The sequence below is a fragment of the Siniperca chuatsi genome, linkage group LG11 (genome assembly GCF_020085105.1).
Source record: "Siniperca chuatsi isolate FFG_IHB_CAS linkage group LG11, ASM2008510v1, whole genome shotgun sequence".
Taxonomy (NCBI): domain Eukaryota; kingdom Metazoa; phylum Chordata; class Actinopteri; order Centrarchiformes; family Sinipercidae; genus Siniperca; species Siniperca chuatsi.
The window spans coordinates 1,042,218-1,056,618 of NC_058052.1; the positions used below are offsets into that span (position 1 = coordinate 1,042,218).

At 42.1% G+C, this 14,401-nt stretch overlaps 1 protein-coding gene across 3 annotated transcripts in view; it reads right to left on the minus strand.

Moving 5' to 3' along the window:
* The window catches only part of fbxw4 (F-box and WD repeat domain containing 4), an 82,527-nt gene extending 77,523 nt beyond the window's left edge, over nucleotides 1-5,004 (minus strand). For 2 of the 3 annotated variants that reach the window (XM_044214668.1, XM_044214667.1), the window contains exon 1: nucleotides 4,601-5,001. In XM_044214668.1, coding sequence (XP_044070603.1) covers nucleotides 4,601-4,785 — 185 coding nt within the window. In that variant the 5' untranslated portion in view covers nucleotides 4,786-5,001. Of the gene's footprint in view, nucleotides 1-4,600 lie in introns of all 3 variants that reach the window. The other variant, XM_044214669.1, reaches the window with a different exon arrangement.
* Between the last annotated feature and the right edge of the window lie 9,397 nt (nucleotides 5,005-14,401).

Below are 14,401 nucleotides of genomic sequence, written 5' to 3' on the forward strand. Positions count from 1 at the left end.
CAAATCAGTGGTCCGCACACATTCCATGAATCAGATATGGAGTTAAATTTGAGAGAGAAAAAAAAAGAAAAACATTAATGAATGAGGCCAATTGTTTCTGGACAGAGACATTGCTGTTACATTTTTTTGAATGTCACTTAAATGCTGTGAGTACTGCAAATTAAATGTGATTCTCCTCCATTGTATTGGGGTGGAGGCATAAAACTCAAAACCTGGACAAATAAACCAAAATCTATCTGCATGACTGTAATCTGAGTGAACTGACACTGACAAACCGTATCCCTCTGCACTCTTTGACCCAAACAATGATGGCAAAGGGACAAGTTAGCAGCTATCATTTTCTGTTGTAATTTTGTTTGGATCAAGAGATGCAGACACACCTTATGAAATTGATTAAACTTTAAATTCACTGTGCTTCAGACAGAATCTTTGTTGTACTGGTAGAATACATTGCTGTTTGTCTTCAAAAAGCCTCAAAGCTTGATAAAGGACCTGTCATATGTCATGAAGTTTTACTTCTGTTCATTTTTGAAGAAAACACTGACTATTTTTCTGTGCCTCAAATGCAATCATAGATGCAAAAATGATCTAAGTGGAAAGGTGATTACATGAGAGGCAGAAGCTGTTCTGATACTGATAATAACACAATGCTTGTCTGAGGAGCAGCGATACTCATCCAGAACAGTAGCATATGCATTCACATGTGGTGAGCGAGCGCATGCCAGAGGGGGAAAACAAGAGCAGGAGGAAGCAGCTTGAAGCTGTCTCACTGTGAGGATCTACAGGATGTGTCACCCTTGCGATCTCAGCAGGGTCAACAACTGCCACTATCACCTGCATCTGTGAGTCAACAAGAGTGAGCAGTGTGGGTCTGACTCAGCCAGTAGAGGAAAGGCCTGAGGGAGGACACCGGGATGCCAGTGTGGCTCTGGGCCAGTCAGGTTGGCCTGTGTGAGGCTGTCAAATCCAAACATAAACTAGAGGGATGATTCCTGGGGATTCCTTAGCCCCACACAAGCTGGTCAGTACTCCTAAAGGATCACTCCAGTTTATAACAACTTGGATCTTATTTTCATAGTTTTGGCCATCATTTATATTGGTTCCGAAAACATAATAACCACATGGTGCCCTGGTGGCCTAGGGGCTAAGGTGCCGGCCATGAACTCCTACTTTGCATTCGGCCAGGGACCTCTGATGCATGTGTAACCAGTATCTTAAATTACACGCCCACTCCAGTACCTCATGTGCACAATTTGGCCAATGCAATTAGGTTCCACATCACCACCAGAAATAAATATAGCAAGGAAGCTCTGGTCTTCCTCTTCCACTGCTGCGTGGTGTTCTTATTCATTCCCTGGTTGAGGTATGTGGCGTGCGCTGTGTTATGACACTTTTACTTTGTTTGCTCACTCAGGTCACTAAGTCTTTAAATATATTCATTAGAGGTGTGAATCTTCACTGGCCTCACGATTCGATTACGATTCACCGGTCAACGATTCTCGACGCATCTCGATGTACAGCATCCTCACTTATCCATAGAACTGCACATGGCTACTTCTTCATAAATGAATACAAGCACTCAGATAAATCTGAACTCTTTTTATTTAGAAAGTGCTTTCAAAAATCAGACTACAACAGTCTATAATATAAGAAGCTGCATCTTTTCAATACCAGTATCTGTGTGACCCACATCAGCACGTAAAGCTCTCTCGGAGTTGGGCGGCAAAGTCGACAGCACCTCCTCAATTCTTAGCTAATTAGCTGGGCTCGCTGCATTCTTTATGGTTGCAGACGTTAGCTCAGGGTGAAAACGGCTAACGTGGTTCCTCAGATTTGTAATTACCAAAGTATTACATTTTTGTGAGGCAGATTTTACACACAGCGTGCATCTTGTCCAGTTCGTGCTTCTCAGTAAGCTCATAAAATCCGAAATGTGCCCAGATGTCCGCTTTCAAAATACTGGGGTGCTGCTGATCTCTGCCTCCCTCCACCATATCTCCCAACATATAAAAGTAACGTTAGCCTAACGTTCGCTCACAATTCAATGCAAGAGAGTGACGTTGCAACGTAACAATTTTATTGCCCAGCCGAGGCCGGAAAATCAACAATCAACATTAGTAGGCTATAATTTTCTGTGCTTGTGACCAATGTACTGTGTTCTTATTTCTTTGCTGAATAGACTGCCACTGCTGTTTTGCCTTGCTCCTGTTAACATGCTTGCTCAATTATCTATCTATGATCTATTCTGCATTGATTTTAGGTCTTGTTTTAGCTGATTATTGCCTCATTTTGTGATTGGAGGTCACGTCAGCAGGATCTATCCATTCCTCACCCAGGAGGCGGTGCAGGTTCTGGTCGCACCTAGACTACTGCAACTCGCTCCTGGCTGGTCTGCCTGCATGTGCCATCCGACCTCTGCAGCTGATCCACAACGCAGCAGCTCGGCTGGTCTTCAGCCTACCCAAGTTCTCCCTCACTACACCGCTCCTCCGCTCCCTGCACTGGCTACCGGTGGCTGCTCGAATACGATTCAAGACACTGGTACTTGCCTACCATGCTGCGAATGGCTCAGGCCCATCCTACATCCAGGACATGGTCAAACCATACACCCCAGCCCGTCCACTCCTACTGTCAGCGGCTTGCTACTACCTCACTACCGCTCAAATAGAATGTAAAATGTTTAGTTTTCCTGACGGACATTTTTTTTCAAACAGTGCTGCAGTGTACAGGAAGGGCATGAACATTGTATTAATACATTACAGCACCCTCGTTCTCACCCCCCCATCCCGTCCCGTTCCGTGCGTTGGCTCGTCCAGATGTTCTCCACATTGTTTTTACGTTCATATAATGGTACGTGTCCACAGGGGCGTTTTTGGAAGCGAGGGATCATGCCGCTTCCCAGCACTGGACGCTTGATAGGCGTGCCACTAGATGTCATGATAGATGATTGACAGGTGTTCTCCTTCCCTGAAACACAACAGGAAACACTTCCTGGCTGCACCTAATTGGACGACCGCTTACACTTGTGGGCTGTCTGCCCCCAAGTTTCAAACCGATCAACATGGCAGCTCGTTTGGAAACTTTCTCTTATATTACGAAAATAGTTCACCGAAATGTGTTTCTGAAAACATTTTAGGTGAGAAATAAGCCATGCAGCTCGACAACGGTTAGTTTAAACGTTTTTCGGGAGTTTTCCAGAGGTGGCGAGTCACGCTGGACGCCCCTGATTTGCATAAAGTAGTCTAGATTCAACTTTATGCAAATGAGGAGCGGCCCACATGACGGACCGTCTCTCGAAATGCACTGCTACACTAGCAGATTGCATTGCAGGGCTTTCAGGGCTCGACAGTAATGGTTGTCAGGTTCCCATTGGCAACCATTTTGAGAAACTGGCAACAAATTCTTGGCCTTTCTTGCCATCAGTGGCAACCACTTTTCGATTTTAAGCGTCGAAAACAAAAGCAGGATCTGCGATTCTCCCAGTATTTTTCCTTTCTCTCCACCCACGCCTACTTGCACACGTCCGGGACGCATCCGAAGAAAAAAACATGACGGATCCTGTGGACACATACCATTATAGGCGCGGTGCGAAAACGCTTAGGCGCTGCACCTAAGCCGTATAATGGCAGGGAAAACCCTGGTATGCAAGGCTGGTTAACTGACTGGTCAAATCAGGCAACCCCAGGGTCTGAGAACTACAGGGGCCCTAAAGCTCCAGGCTTATCTGGCTGTCAACTGGTTCGTGCTAATTTGAAAATTATATTTTGGGAATATGTACAACTAAAGCAATATACCAATGGACAAGATAAGGCCCTTAAGGTGGTTCCTGCTTTATTACCTGATCTTGACAGGGCCTCACTGAGTCTAACAGATCTTAATTATCTTAGTTTTGCACTCATATTTAGCATATTCCTACACAAATATGCAAAATCATTTTAACACAAAACTAATCTGTGGTCATGTAGTATTCCAGCATAGAAATCTGTACATATTGTAAAGAGAGTGGGAGGAACAGGGATTTATAGAGGCACTTCAGCTCAGGTTATCATGGTGTGGCCTTTAGTTTGGTGGTGCAAAAGGACACTACTTTCAGGTAACACTAATAGATTCCCAAAACGGATGAAATGTCATTTAAGGTACTAAACGAACTGCACGTTCATACAGTACTCTATTTTATTAACAGACTACATACTCACGATCAGAATGATCATGTGGTATCTGGTCTCTGAAGTAATTCCTGATCAAAGTAAAATTAGTAATATTTACTGGTTCTTGTAAAATGAGGTACCACTGCCAGAGAGTGGTGTGCCCTGATGGCCCTGCTGCCACCACGACTTCTTCAGACTGCCTGCAACCAAAATTCAGGGAGCTAATTACTAAAGAATCATAGCCCAAGCTGCAGGTGTGGGTGTCCTCCAATACCCCGAGGCTGTGCACAGGAGTGTAAACCGGCTAGCCACTAACATGCAGTACATGTGGCCAAAGAGAACGTTGCTGAACGTTCAGTAAAGACCAACACTGCACAGTAACACAGTTTAGGCTAACGCTAAGCTAAGAAATACACAGCAGGTTTCTCATCAGTGTGCGACTGTTATCTTACATGTCCGTCCCATTCCGAGTAATTCCAGTGTTTAAAAACTCTTTAGCAATCTTCCTCCACACAGCGTCCCGGTTTACAAAGTGGTAAATAGTTTTACAAACTTGAGAGAGGCGACTGAGAGATATGTAGTCCAAATAAGCCAAGATGTGATAGAGAACATCCTCTGGCAGCTGGGGCAGCAGCATGGTGAGCCCTCTGACAGCGCTACTGTCTCCTCCTCGCACACTCTGTGTCCAGGTCTCCACGGCGTGCTGCCCCGCACACGGCAGTGCTTTGTAAAGAAGGGTATTAAAAAAAGTACACTATTTTCCATCTTTCAGAGAGCAGCAGGACAGAGGAAACAGGAAGCCATTCCAGCAATGAACTGACAGCTGATGACGACACCGCCACGTAACTGGACGTGATGACGTATGATGCTAGAAAAAAAGTGAGCACGTCTCTGGAGGTCTCAAACTTTTGTCTGTACGTCAAATTAATTGCTGTCCAAATACCCCTGAATAACATCTGCATTCTGCACTTTGTGTCGTTATAGGAATTCATGTGTGTTTATGATTTGAAATAAATGAGTTTATTTATTTGAGTCCTGTTTTGTTATTATTTAAGCCTACATTGCATTATTTTTGTAACCTAGGCTATTGCAACGTGACAATGCTTTTACCTTTGTACCTTTAATAACAAGAAAGGAAAAGATGATTTAATTGAAAACTATCACTGATTTAAATAGGATGTCATAATTCCAGGACACTTCAACAAAATATAACAACAGCTATGGCAAGGGCTGTGCTACATTTTTGTTTTAATTTCGTTAGTGCTTTAATGCTGAAACATCACTGAATGATGTCTGACTGGATTTGTTTTAAAGAGCTAAGTCAAAATTGTTCAAATCGACTGATGACCATGACCAGTAGACATCATCGTCATCATCGGAAAAGGAAGCCGGGGTTTGGATGAAAGAGCGGCGGACCTTGAGACGACCCACCCAGCGTGGCTGTGATCCCCCAGGAGGAGAGGGGAGAGAGCCGGGACAGGAGTCATGCTGGCCCTGCTCCCGGCTAATGTCCGGTCTGGAGAAAATGGGAACCTCTGGTCAAGCAACGGGAATCAGAGACCGTTGTGCCCACATCTTTACAGAGACCTGCTCCATCAACATCCCGGAACAAGCACTCGACGGGCGGCCCGTGTTCCCAGCTGAAGGAGCGCAGGACGCCGGCAGGAGGAGGAGGAGGAGGAGGAGGAGGAGGAGGAGGTGTTTCCAGCGATGATGCCTGGTGCTCAAACGCAGGCAAAGCGGACGGACACTGTCTCACAAATGTCAAAGTTTTTATGTGAAGATGGAGACCATATTATCCTCACTGTCTATCTGCTGTTTACATTCCACCAAACACAGACTCAAAAAATGCGCCGCAGAATTATTTCCTGTGTATATATGTACATAAATAAGTGTGTATATTGTTGTATTTTATATGTTACCTGTTGTAATGTGAGCATTGTATAAATAAGAATGAGAGTTAACTACATGAGCAGTGTAAGCCTCTGTATGTATGAAGCTAAGCTATGGATCCCCAGTCCTAGATAAAGTTGTTCTGAGGACAGTACCAAGTTTTGGAGTAGAAGTTATCACATTACCCTATTCTAATATAAATTGTATTATAAGGTTGGGTGGGCATCTCTAACAATAAGACGTGACAGGCATTGGTTTCTATTTATTTCTAAAGCTCTTAATGGCAACTTGCCACATTATATCACCTCCTCGTTAAGCTGCTCCCACAGTCATTATCGGACTCCATCTGGTGATTGGTTGATGCTCGATGTCCCGCGTGCAAACACTACATTTGGGAAAACTGCTTTTGGTTTTAGTGCTGCTCACACTTTACAACACATTTTACAACACACACTAAAACTCAACACATTTGTACCTGTAGGTCAATTTAAAACCATGATTACAAACCACTCCGCACTTTAGTGTAACTGTTTTCAACTGTTCTGCTGCTGTCTGTCTGTTTTCTCGTTAATTATTTTCTGTGTGTATTTATTCTGTTTTGTACTCTCGACATCACTGAAACTGAGTGCATGCCCTCAATGATTCCTCGGGATTTAAATAAAGGTTGAATGAAAATGCTCTATGTGTGTAGCATGAAGGGACTACAAACTCATTTCTTTGTACAACCTTGTGTTGTAAAATGATAGATAAATGACCTTGTACTTGAAAGGTCTCATTATAATGAGGTTGTCTTTTTATGAATTTATCATTTTGTGCTGATGATTTGTTTTCCTCAGCTGTGTGATGACATTTCTTACTGAGGTGAGTATTGCAATACCACTTCCAAGAACAGTATCAAGGTCACACAGAAGTTGTGAACGACCTTGGCAAGGTCTAACTAGTCCAGCACCCAGCATGTGAGCATGACAAAGCACCTGCTCCCTCCTCTGTGATGTGTCTGTCCTCATCATCACCTGCAGACTGCCTAAATGAAGCCGTTATCTCAGCACTATGGAACCGTATATGGTAGTATGTTCAAATGATAATGTAAACTTGAAAATTCCACAATAACAGAATTTTCCACATATGTATGCGTTATTTGCGTAAAAATTAAAATGAGAATGCAATAATCCAATTTCCATTTCCACATACTTGTACGGTCATTCTATGACCATATTAAAATGAAAATGGAAAAGCTGTTTGACATTTAATTTTTTTTTTTTTTTAAAGGTGTACGCCGCTGTACAGTGGACAATATTCAAATTTGAAAATGAAAATGCAATATAAACAATGTAACCTGATTTTCCATTTATGCAAGCAACATTTAAGTCAAAGTGAAAATGAAATGTTTCATTTTCAAAGACTCAAGCTGCTGTACAGTGGACAGTATTCAAACGCAGTGAGCCAAACACGCCCCCAGTCTTTCCAGTTACATGTCACCGTGCTCTTTTGGGGTCAAATGAAAATGGAAATGTAATCTGTCAGTGCTCTCATCAAGGCGGGTCTTCAGTTAGGACGTCGCTTGCTTGAATCTGCTGCTTTGCTCATGTGCGTAGTCCGCTTGTGGCAGAAAGGCGAGAAGGCGGCTGGGCCTCACTGAGTCCTGGATTACTGTTCAAACACACAGAACTTTTAGAACTTTATTCACTGGTTTTGGTGAAACATGATGATGATGATGATGATGATGATGATGATGATGATGATACTTTAAATGTTTCTTGCATCTCTGCAGCTCCATTTGCAGCATCACAGAGATCATATTTTAAGGAGAAAATATTTTCTGGTTTTCCCTCTGAAGTTCTCCAGCTGCTCTGCATCAACCCTCGGTGATTTAGTTTCCTGATGGACAGATAGCTTTACTTGTTGCTAAAGTAACCGCTAACTGCTGCTTAACTAGTTAGCGGTCCTGTTAGCTGACTCTGCCCAGACTGGGAGCCCAGAGCACCGGCTGAGTGATGTTGTTTACACCGTTAGCACAGGAGCTTTGGACCGCCGAGAGGAGGAGGTTTTCAGGGCCGACATGGAACGCAGTACCGAGGTGACTCACAGCGGCTCCGATATATAAATACAATACATTTGTTTTTTATTCTATTAAGTGAGAGCAGTCTGAACATGTCTCACGTGGGTGTGACTGTAGTTTAATGAGTACGGTCCAGACCTGCTCTATAGGAAAAGTGTAATGAGATAACTTCTGTTATGAATTGGCGCTATATAAATAAAAATTGAATTGAACTGTAGGACTACATACCATCTTGTACCAGAGCTAATACACAGACAAGGGTGACTTTGATAAATCTAATGACAATGTTAAGGGACAGAAATGGACATACCTTCTTCATAGATTGTAAGTTCTGCACACAGAACTCAAAAGCAGGAGTCCGAGCCAGAGAAGTTGAAGGCAATCAATCGTTTACTTATGAAGTTCAAGGCAGAGTTCGGCAACAGGTAACCAGTCAGTGAGGGCAAACTATGCAGGCAAGGGGCAGGCAGGCAGAATCGGGAACAGGTTGCGGTTAGGAACAGGCAGGCAAGAAACAGGAATGAAGGCTGGAACACTAAGACCTGGCAAAAGGAATATGGCAAAAGACTTGGAAAAGAGAGCTGGGAATGAGGGAATGGGGAACGGGTGTGCTGGTGATTCAGGGCAGGTGGGGAATGGCATGTATCTGAAAGGACAGGAGAAGTGGAAAAACTGGAAAATGAGCAAAAATGCGCCATACATGGAGGGGAGGTTGGTGGCGTGATCGGTAGTCAGATGGCTGGATTTGTAAAAGATTTGTAAAAGTAGAAGAGATCTGTGTTCAAGACCATTGTTAACTTCCTGTTTCAAATGACAAAACTGGACATTTGTAGCTGTTTTTGTGGCGACAAAACCGGGTATTTTAACCCAAATCATGATCTTTTCCTAAGCCCAACCAAGTGGTTTTTGTGCTAAACATAACCAGACCTTAACCACAGTGCTTGAAATGTAGAGATTCAACGTATCTGTGGTTTGCAGAAACATAAAATGGCTACATTTTATTCTGGTGTTTGGGAACTTTAGGCTTCATGATCAGAGAAAGTTTTTATATCACATTGACACATATTAAATTGATATTTGCATGCGCCCTCTCCTTCACTTGTCCACATGAGCTCTCTCTCTCTCGCTCTCTCTGCTACTAGGGGATGGAGAGGGGGCATGGCAGGTTAACAAGGGGGATGGCATCCCCCCTCATCCCTCCTTAAATCGCCTACTGATAATGGGTGTACTTTCAATGTGGGCAACAGCTCTTTCCTCTTCATTTATATAGATTTGTTTGTGCCCTTTAATTTCATGGCAGAAGAAAGGATACTTTGTTTGGTCTTAAAAGTGCAAAAGTTTTCCAACATTTTGGAAATTGGCCAATTCTCTGGGCGTGCTCAATATCCATATTTATGCCATCTAGTCCCAGGTCGCGTGAGAGCATTTGTCGAACCTTCTTCTCCGATTTACTCCTGTTCTTTCTCGTTGGCAATCCCATCAATTAAAATGTTAAATTATTTTTTTTGTAGTCCAGCTTGGTAAACATTCCCTCTATTTCCTGCTTTGAATTCATTATGTTGTTTTCAAATGACTATTTTTGTTTCATTCTCACGTCTTCAGACTTATCTTCTTCCAAGCTGGTCTTCAGCTCCTGTACATCTCTAATAATGCCACCCAGTCTTTTGTTAGCTCCATTCATGATCAGCTTAAAAATAAAGCAAAGCTTTCCTGCTGCTGAAGTAACATTTCTTCGTAGAATTCTCTCTGCTGTTCCAGTAACTGGGAGAGTACACTCATTGTAACTTTTGAATCATCCTCACAAGGAGATGCTTTAGCGTGTTTAGGAGGCATGATCTGTCTTACCAAGATGTACCAGGAGTTGATAGATGCTGGAGATGTTGATATCCAGTCAGGCTTGTATGTCAGAGGCCTAGTAGGCCCAGAAGTCCATCAACTTTGACGACAGCCACAAACTCATTGATATAAAATTCTACACAGTGTCTAGAATAAATCCGGATCATAATCAGCTTGATTCAGTGAACAGCTATATTTAAGACTTCCAGTCAGGATTACATAGATTCTTGTTAGATTTAGACAAGCCAGATTCTCAGAGACAAGGCATGGCAGCCATCTTGGAACGAACACACACACACACACACACACACCATGACTTATAATGTGAATAGAGATGCAAGTTTCCATCATGTTACTTTTCTTCAAAGTAGGAAAGAGATGGCTTCCAGGAGCGTTTGAACCCACATACAAATAATTGAATGAGTTCAGTGAGCGCTCAGCAGGACATTCATTCAGCTCATCAAGTCATGTTCTAAAATGGGTCTGAAAAAAACTGCACTCACGGTCTTCCTCTTGCTCAGTAACAATAATTAATCAACAGAAACACTTATCAACTGAGTAAACTTCATCCTCTGAGGAAGACCATGAGATGTGGTTGAAAGCTCCAGAAAAAGCTTGTAGGTGGACCTTTAAATAAACAAAGGTTCTCCATTTACATCCAGTTTCTGCTGATTTCACTAAATTCCAGTGCGATGTTTTCCAGTGTTTGATAAGTCAGTGAATCATTTCAGTGGTCACTTTTAGGTTTTGTTTGATCAAAATGTATTTACTGGCACGCATATGCATCAGCCTCCTCACCTCATATTGTGATTTCTACAGACATTGTGCAATAGAATGAAAGTGGAGCCCTGAGGCCTGTTTAGCCACGAAAACTGCCAAGGTTGTGTCACGGTCAAATGACTACCAAAAGTTAATTGACCTTATGACATTTTGTGAGGCGCTTAACCGTTTAGCATCAGTAGCATCAATTTGTGCTCATTCACATCATGAGGGTCCTCAAGCCTTCAGTTACGAGTGGCATCTCTGCAGCTCTTTGATCAGCTGAGCGCAACTGCACATAATTGAAATATGCAGATCGTTTTTCTTTGTTTCTTTTTTTAAAGACATGTCCCCTGGTTGAAAGCTCTACTCTAAAAGACCATGTCCCAAACACTGGGCCGTCGAAAAAAATCATTTATGGTTGGCTTTCCAGCTGAACTGTCATGGCTAAAAGGAAATGAAGAGGTTGGGAGGAGGGATACGGGGAGTGGAGGGGACGTTTGGGGGTTGCTGTGGGGGTGTTTCTGGGGGGGGGTCTTCCCTTTTGATCTTTTTAGGGCAGCAAAGAAGGAGGGGGGCTCTGCCTGAGCTGGCAAACACATTTAGCTGGTAATTGTTCTGATCAGACTGACAATCAGTCTTGGAAATGCATGGACAAACAAAAGTTTACAGCTCCAATTGGAAAAGTCAACAGGTCTCGCATAAGGCCCGTACATAAACAATGAAACTGTCAAGCTGGAGCTTCACTTTGATCAGTTGTTTGCGTTTCAATTATCCAGGCTGGTTGGACTGGTGGCTTTTGTTAACACTGCTGAATGGGGGCTTGGATTTAATGGGATGCCTGTCATTTTTGATAGAGAATCCATCCACCTTACTGCGTCTGTACTCAGTACATCTGAACATCCTCAGACAAGTGTTAGTTAGCAGCAGTTCAGTGCAGTACAGTAACAAATCATTGCTGGTAGTCGCTAATCAGATACGAGGTGTTTCATCACTTTAAAACAGTTTTATGTTCCTCTCCCAGTTACAGAAAGACAAATCCAATGTTAAATCCAATATTAAATTATTTGTAAATTGGATTTGTTCTTTTCATTTTCCAATTTTACTGTTAGTACAACTTTGTTTTGTCATTTATTGTAATATCATGTAATCGTAGTCTCTTACAATAAAATATGTGAGGAGGATCATGGACATAAACGTAGAAGAACCTTATAAAACTAGCCTAGTTGTGATTCCCTACAACTGTCACTTCAAAACACTAGGGCTGGGTATGGAATGTCAATGCTTAGTGAGTACAGGCTGAAATGTGTCTGAATTACTCAGGGGTGTAGCCAGGATTTTAGGAATACTGAGGTCAGGAGTCCAAATTCCCCCAGCGGAATCGCAGCAAGAAAAGTTGACCAGCCACTAGCCTCGAAGTTTGATCTCTCTGCATGATGGTCTGATGGTTCTTTCAAAGCCTTTTCCACACTGCCAGGATTACATTTCTGCTGGAACAAAAGAGAAATTCCTTTTTTAATTGTAATACTTTTTGACAAATTACACAAGACACCATGTGTAATTTGTGTGCAATTGTAGAATGTATGTTTATGTTATGTTCATAAAATTGAAATGTTTTACTTTGAAAACCATCTATCCGTATGAGTGGGATGAGCTACCAAGGATAAGCAGTGTTTGGCCAAATGGAACTGATCAGTCCTCTGTCCTATCCTAGGTCATGTTCTGTCCGTCATATGATTTATTTTTATTTTATTCCTTTATTTGACAGGGATAATACATATGGGCATTACATCAAAACAAAATGCAAAATGTATATACTTCTAGCTGTCGCTAATTTGCAGTTCTTGTTCCTGGCTAGGCTTTTATGGGATAAAAGACATAAATACACTCTAATACAACAATGACTGAAACAACAATTAACAAGAATGACTGAAAATCAAGAAAGAGCGGTTCAGATGAAGATTCAGAACTCATGAATTCATACAGATGGTTTTCAAGTAAAATGTCAGCATTATAAATTCACTGATATTTCAGTTTCAACATTAAGTATTTAGTCGTGATTCAATTGAATAATTACATGTTCAGTTTCTTTTAAAATTGAAATTATTACAGCCTGTCCTTCCATAGCCCTCCAAACGGCACCGCCAGCATTTAGGGATTCCTCTCATCTCAGGTCTAAATAATTCTGACGGAGTCCAATAATAAACGTTAAAACATTTTGTGAATAAGTGTAGTGTGTCCTCGACACCAGTTTGGATCATTCGTTATCTGTAAATGTCGCGTTAAAATCTGAAGCAGTTGATAGACTTTAATAGACTTGTTTACATCAAGAAAATAATCTTGATATGTCAAGGCCGAGTCCGAGGATACCTAGTAATTAATCAATAACTTTATTTCTGCAGGAGTAACATTCGTTCCAAATGCACTAAAAAACAGATCATTTGGAGGTATCTCCATACTTGATGAACTGGCAAATCATATTCTTGACAAAGGTCCTTAGAGAAGTTCAGATTACTATTGTTACATGACTCTCCCACCATCTACAGCTCATAGAAGTCAGCCCAGAGGGTCAACAAGGGCTGTTTGCTCCCTGGGAAAATCCTCATCTTACTGAATGTTTCAGAACGTATACAAGGAGCTGGAGGTTGTAAGTGCTTTTTGATGGGGGCAGCTTCTGTGTTGGCTTGTGGCATTCAGGGCTGCTTAAGGAGGCAGGGTCGCGTTCTCTGGTCACCCCTGCTATTCTATGGCCTCCACAGGGGGGGTCGAGGCAGGGGTTAAATTGCTCCCTAAGCAAATGAAGAGGGTAGCTCTGTTTGTTTATCCAGGGTTAAGGATGATGGTTGCGGCTCAATAAAATGGATGAAAGCGATGTTACCCCTGGTTTTTTGCACTGGAATTGCTCCACATTTGCATGGCAGCACTGGTGACACAGAAGGTGTGATTTTTCCCACAAGCCAGTTCTTCTCTTCACTCTGACTTTATAGACACAGGAGGCAGTGGTGGGGGCTATAATGGAGAGGGCCTTCCAGAGGGTCCGCAAATCCTGGGATTGAGAAGCAACATCATAAACCCATGGAGTCACCTGCAAAACATGTTCCCTCTTTAAAACTATCAAAACTGCATTTTATCAGTATTTTCTTTATTGCTATTAGGTTATATTATTGAGTCATCACAAAACACTGGCTTTAATTGATTGATCTGGTGTCTGTAAGCTTCTATGAGAAGTCCTAAGGGAAAGATACCTCTGTTAATCCAATGTGGAAGGAGTTAAGCAGATTAATGTCAAGTATTGTGAAGGCCATTTAATTCAGTGCTTTGGATTGGATATCCTTTATTAGGTCAGGATTAACTAGCGAAGGAACTCGTCCATTCAGCTGTGTCTTCTCAGCAGAAAAGAAGTACCATTTTCTGACATTAATTGATCATGAAAATAATAGTTTTTTGCAGCCCTAATCAGCTGTACATGCTACAGTTGAACATCAATAACATTCTAACTCTCCTTAAACGTTTTGAAACTTTTATTGCTGGAGATCTTCATGGTCCAAAGAACAACATTCCTAATATTTTGATGAGCCTCTGACCTGTTGTCAACTATCTCATAATCTACTGGGGTTATTTGAACTTTGCTGAGGAAATTCATATGTCCCAAAAAAACAACCCTTTTGACTTTAATGATTTTATATCTTTTTCTAGTGCTACCCTC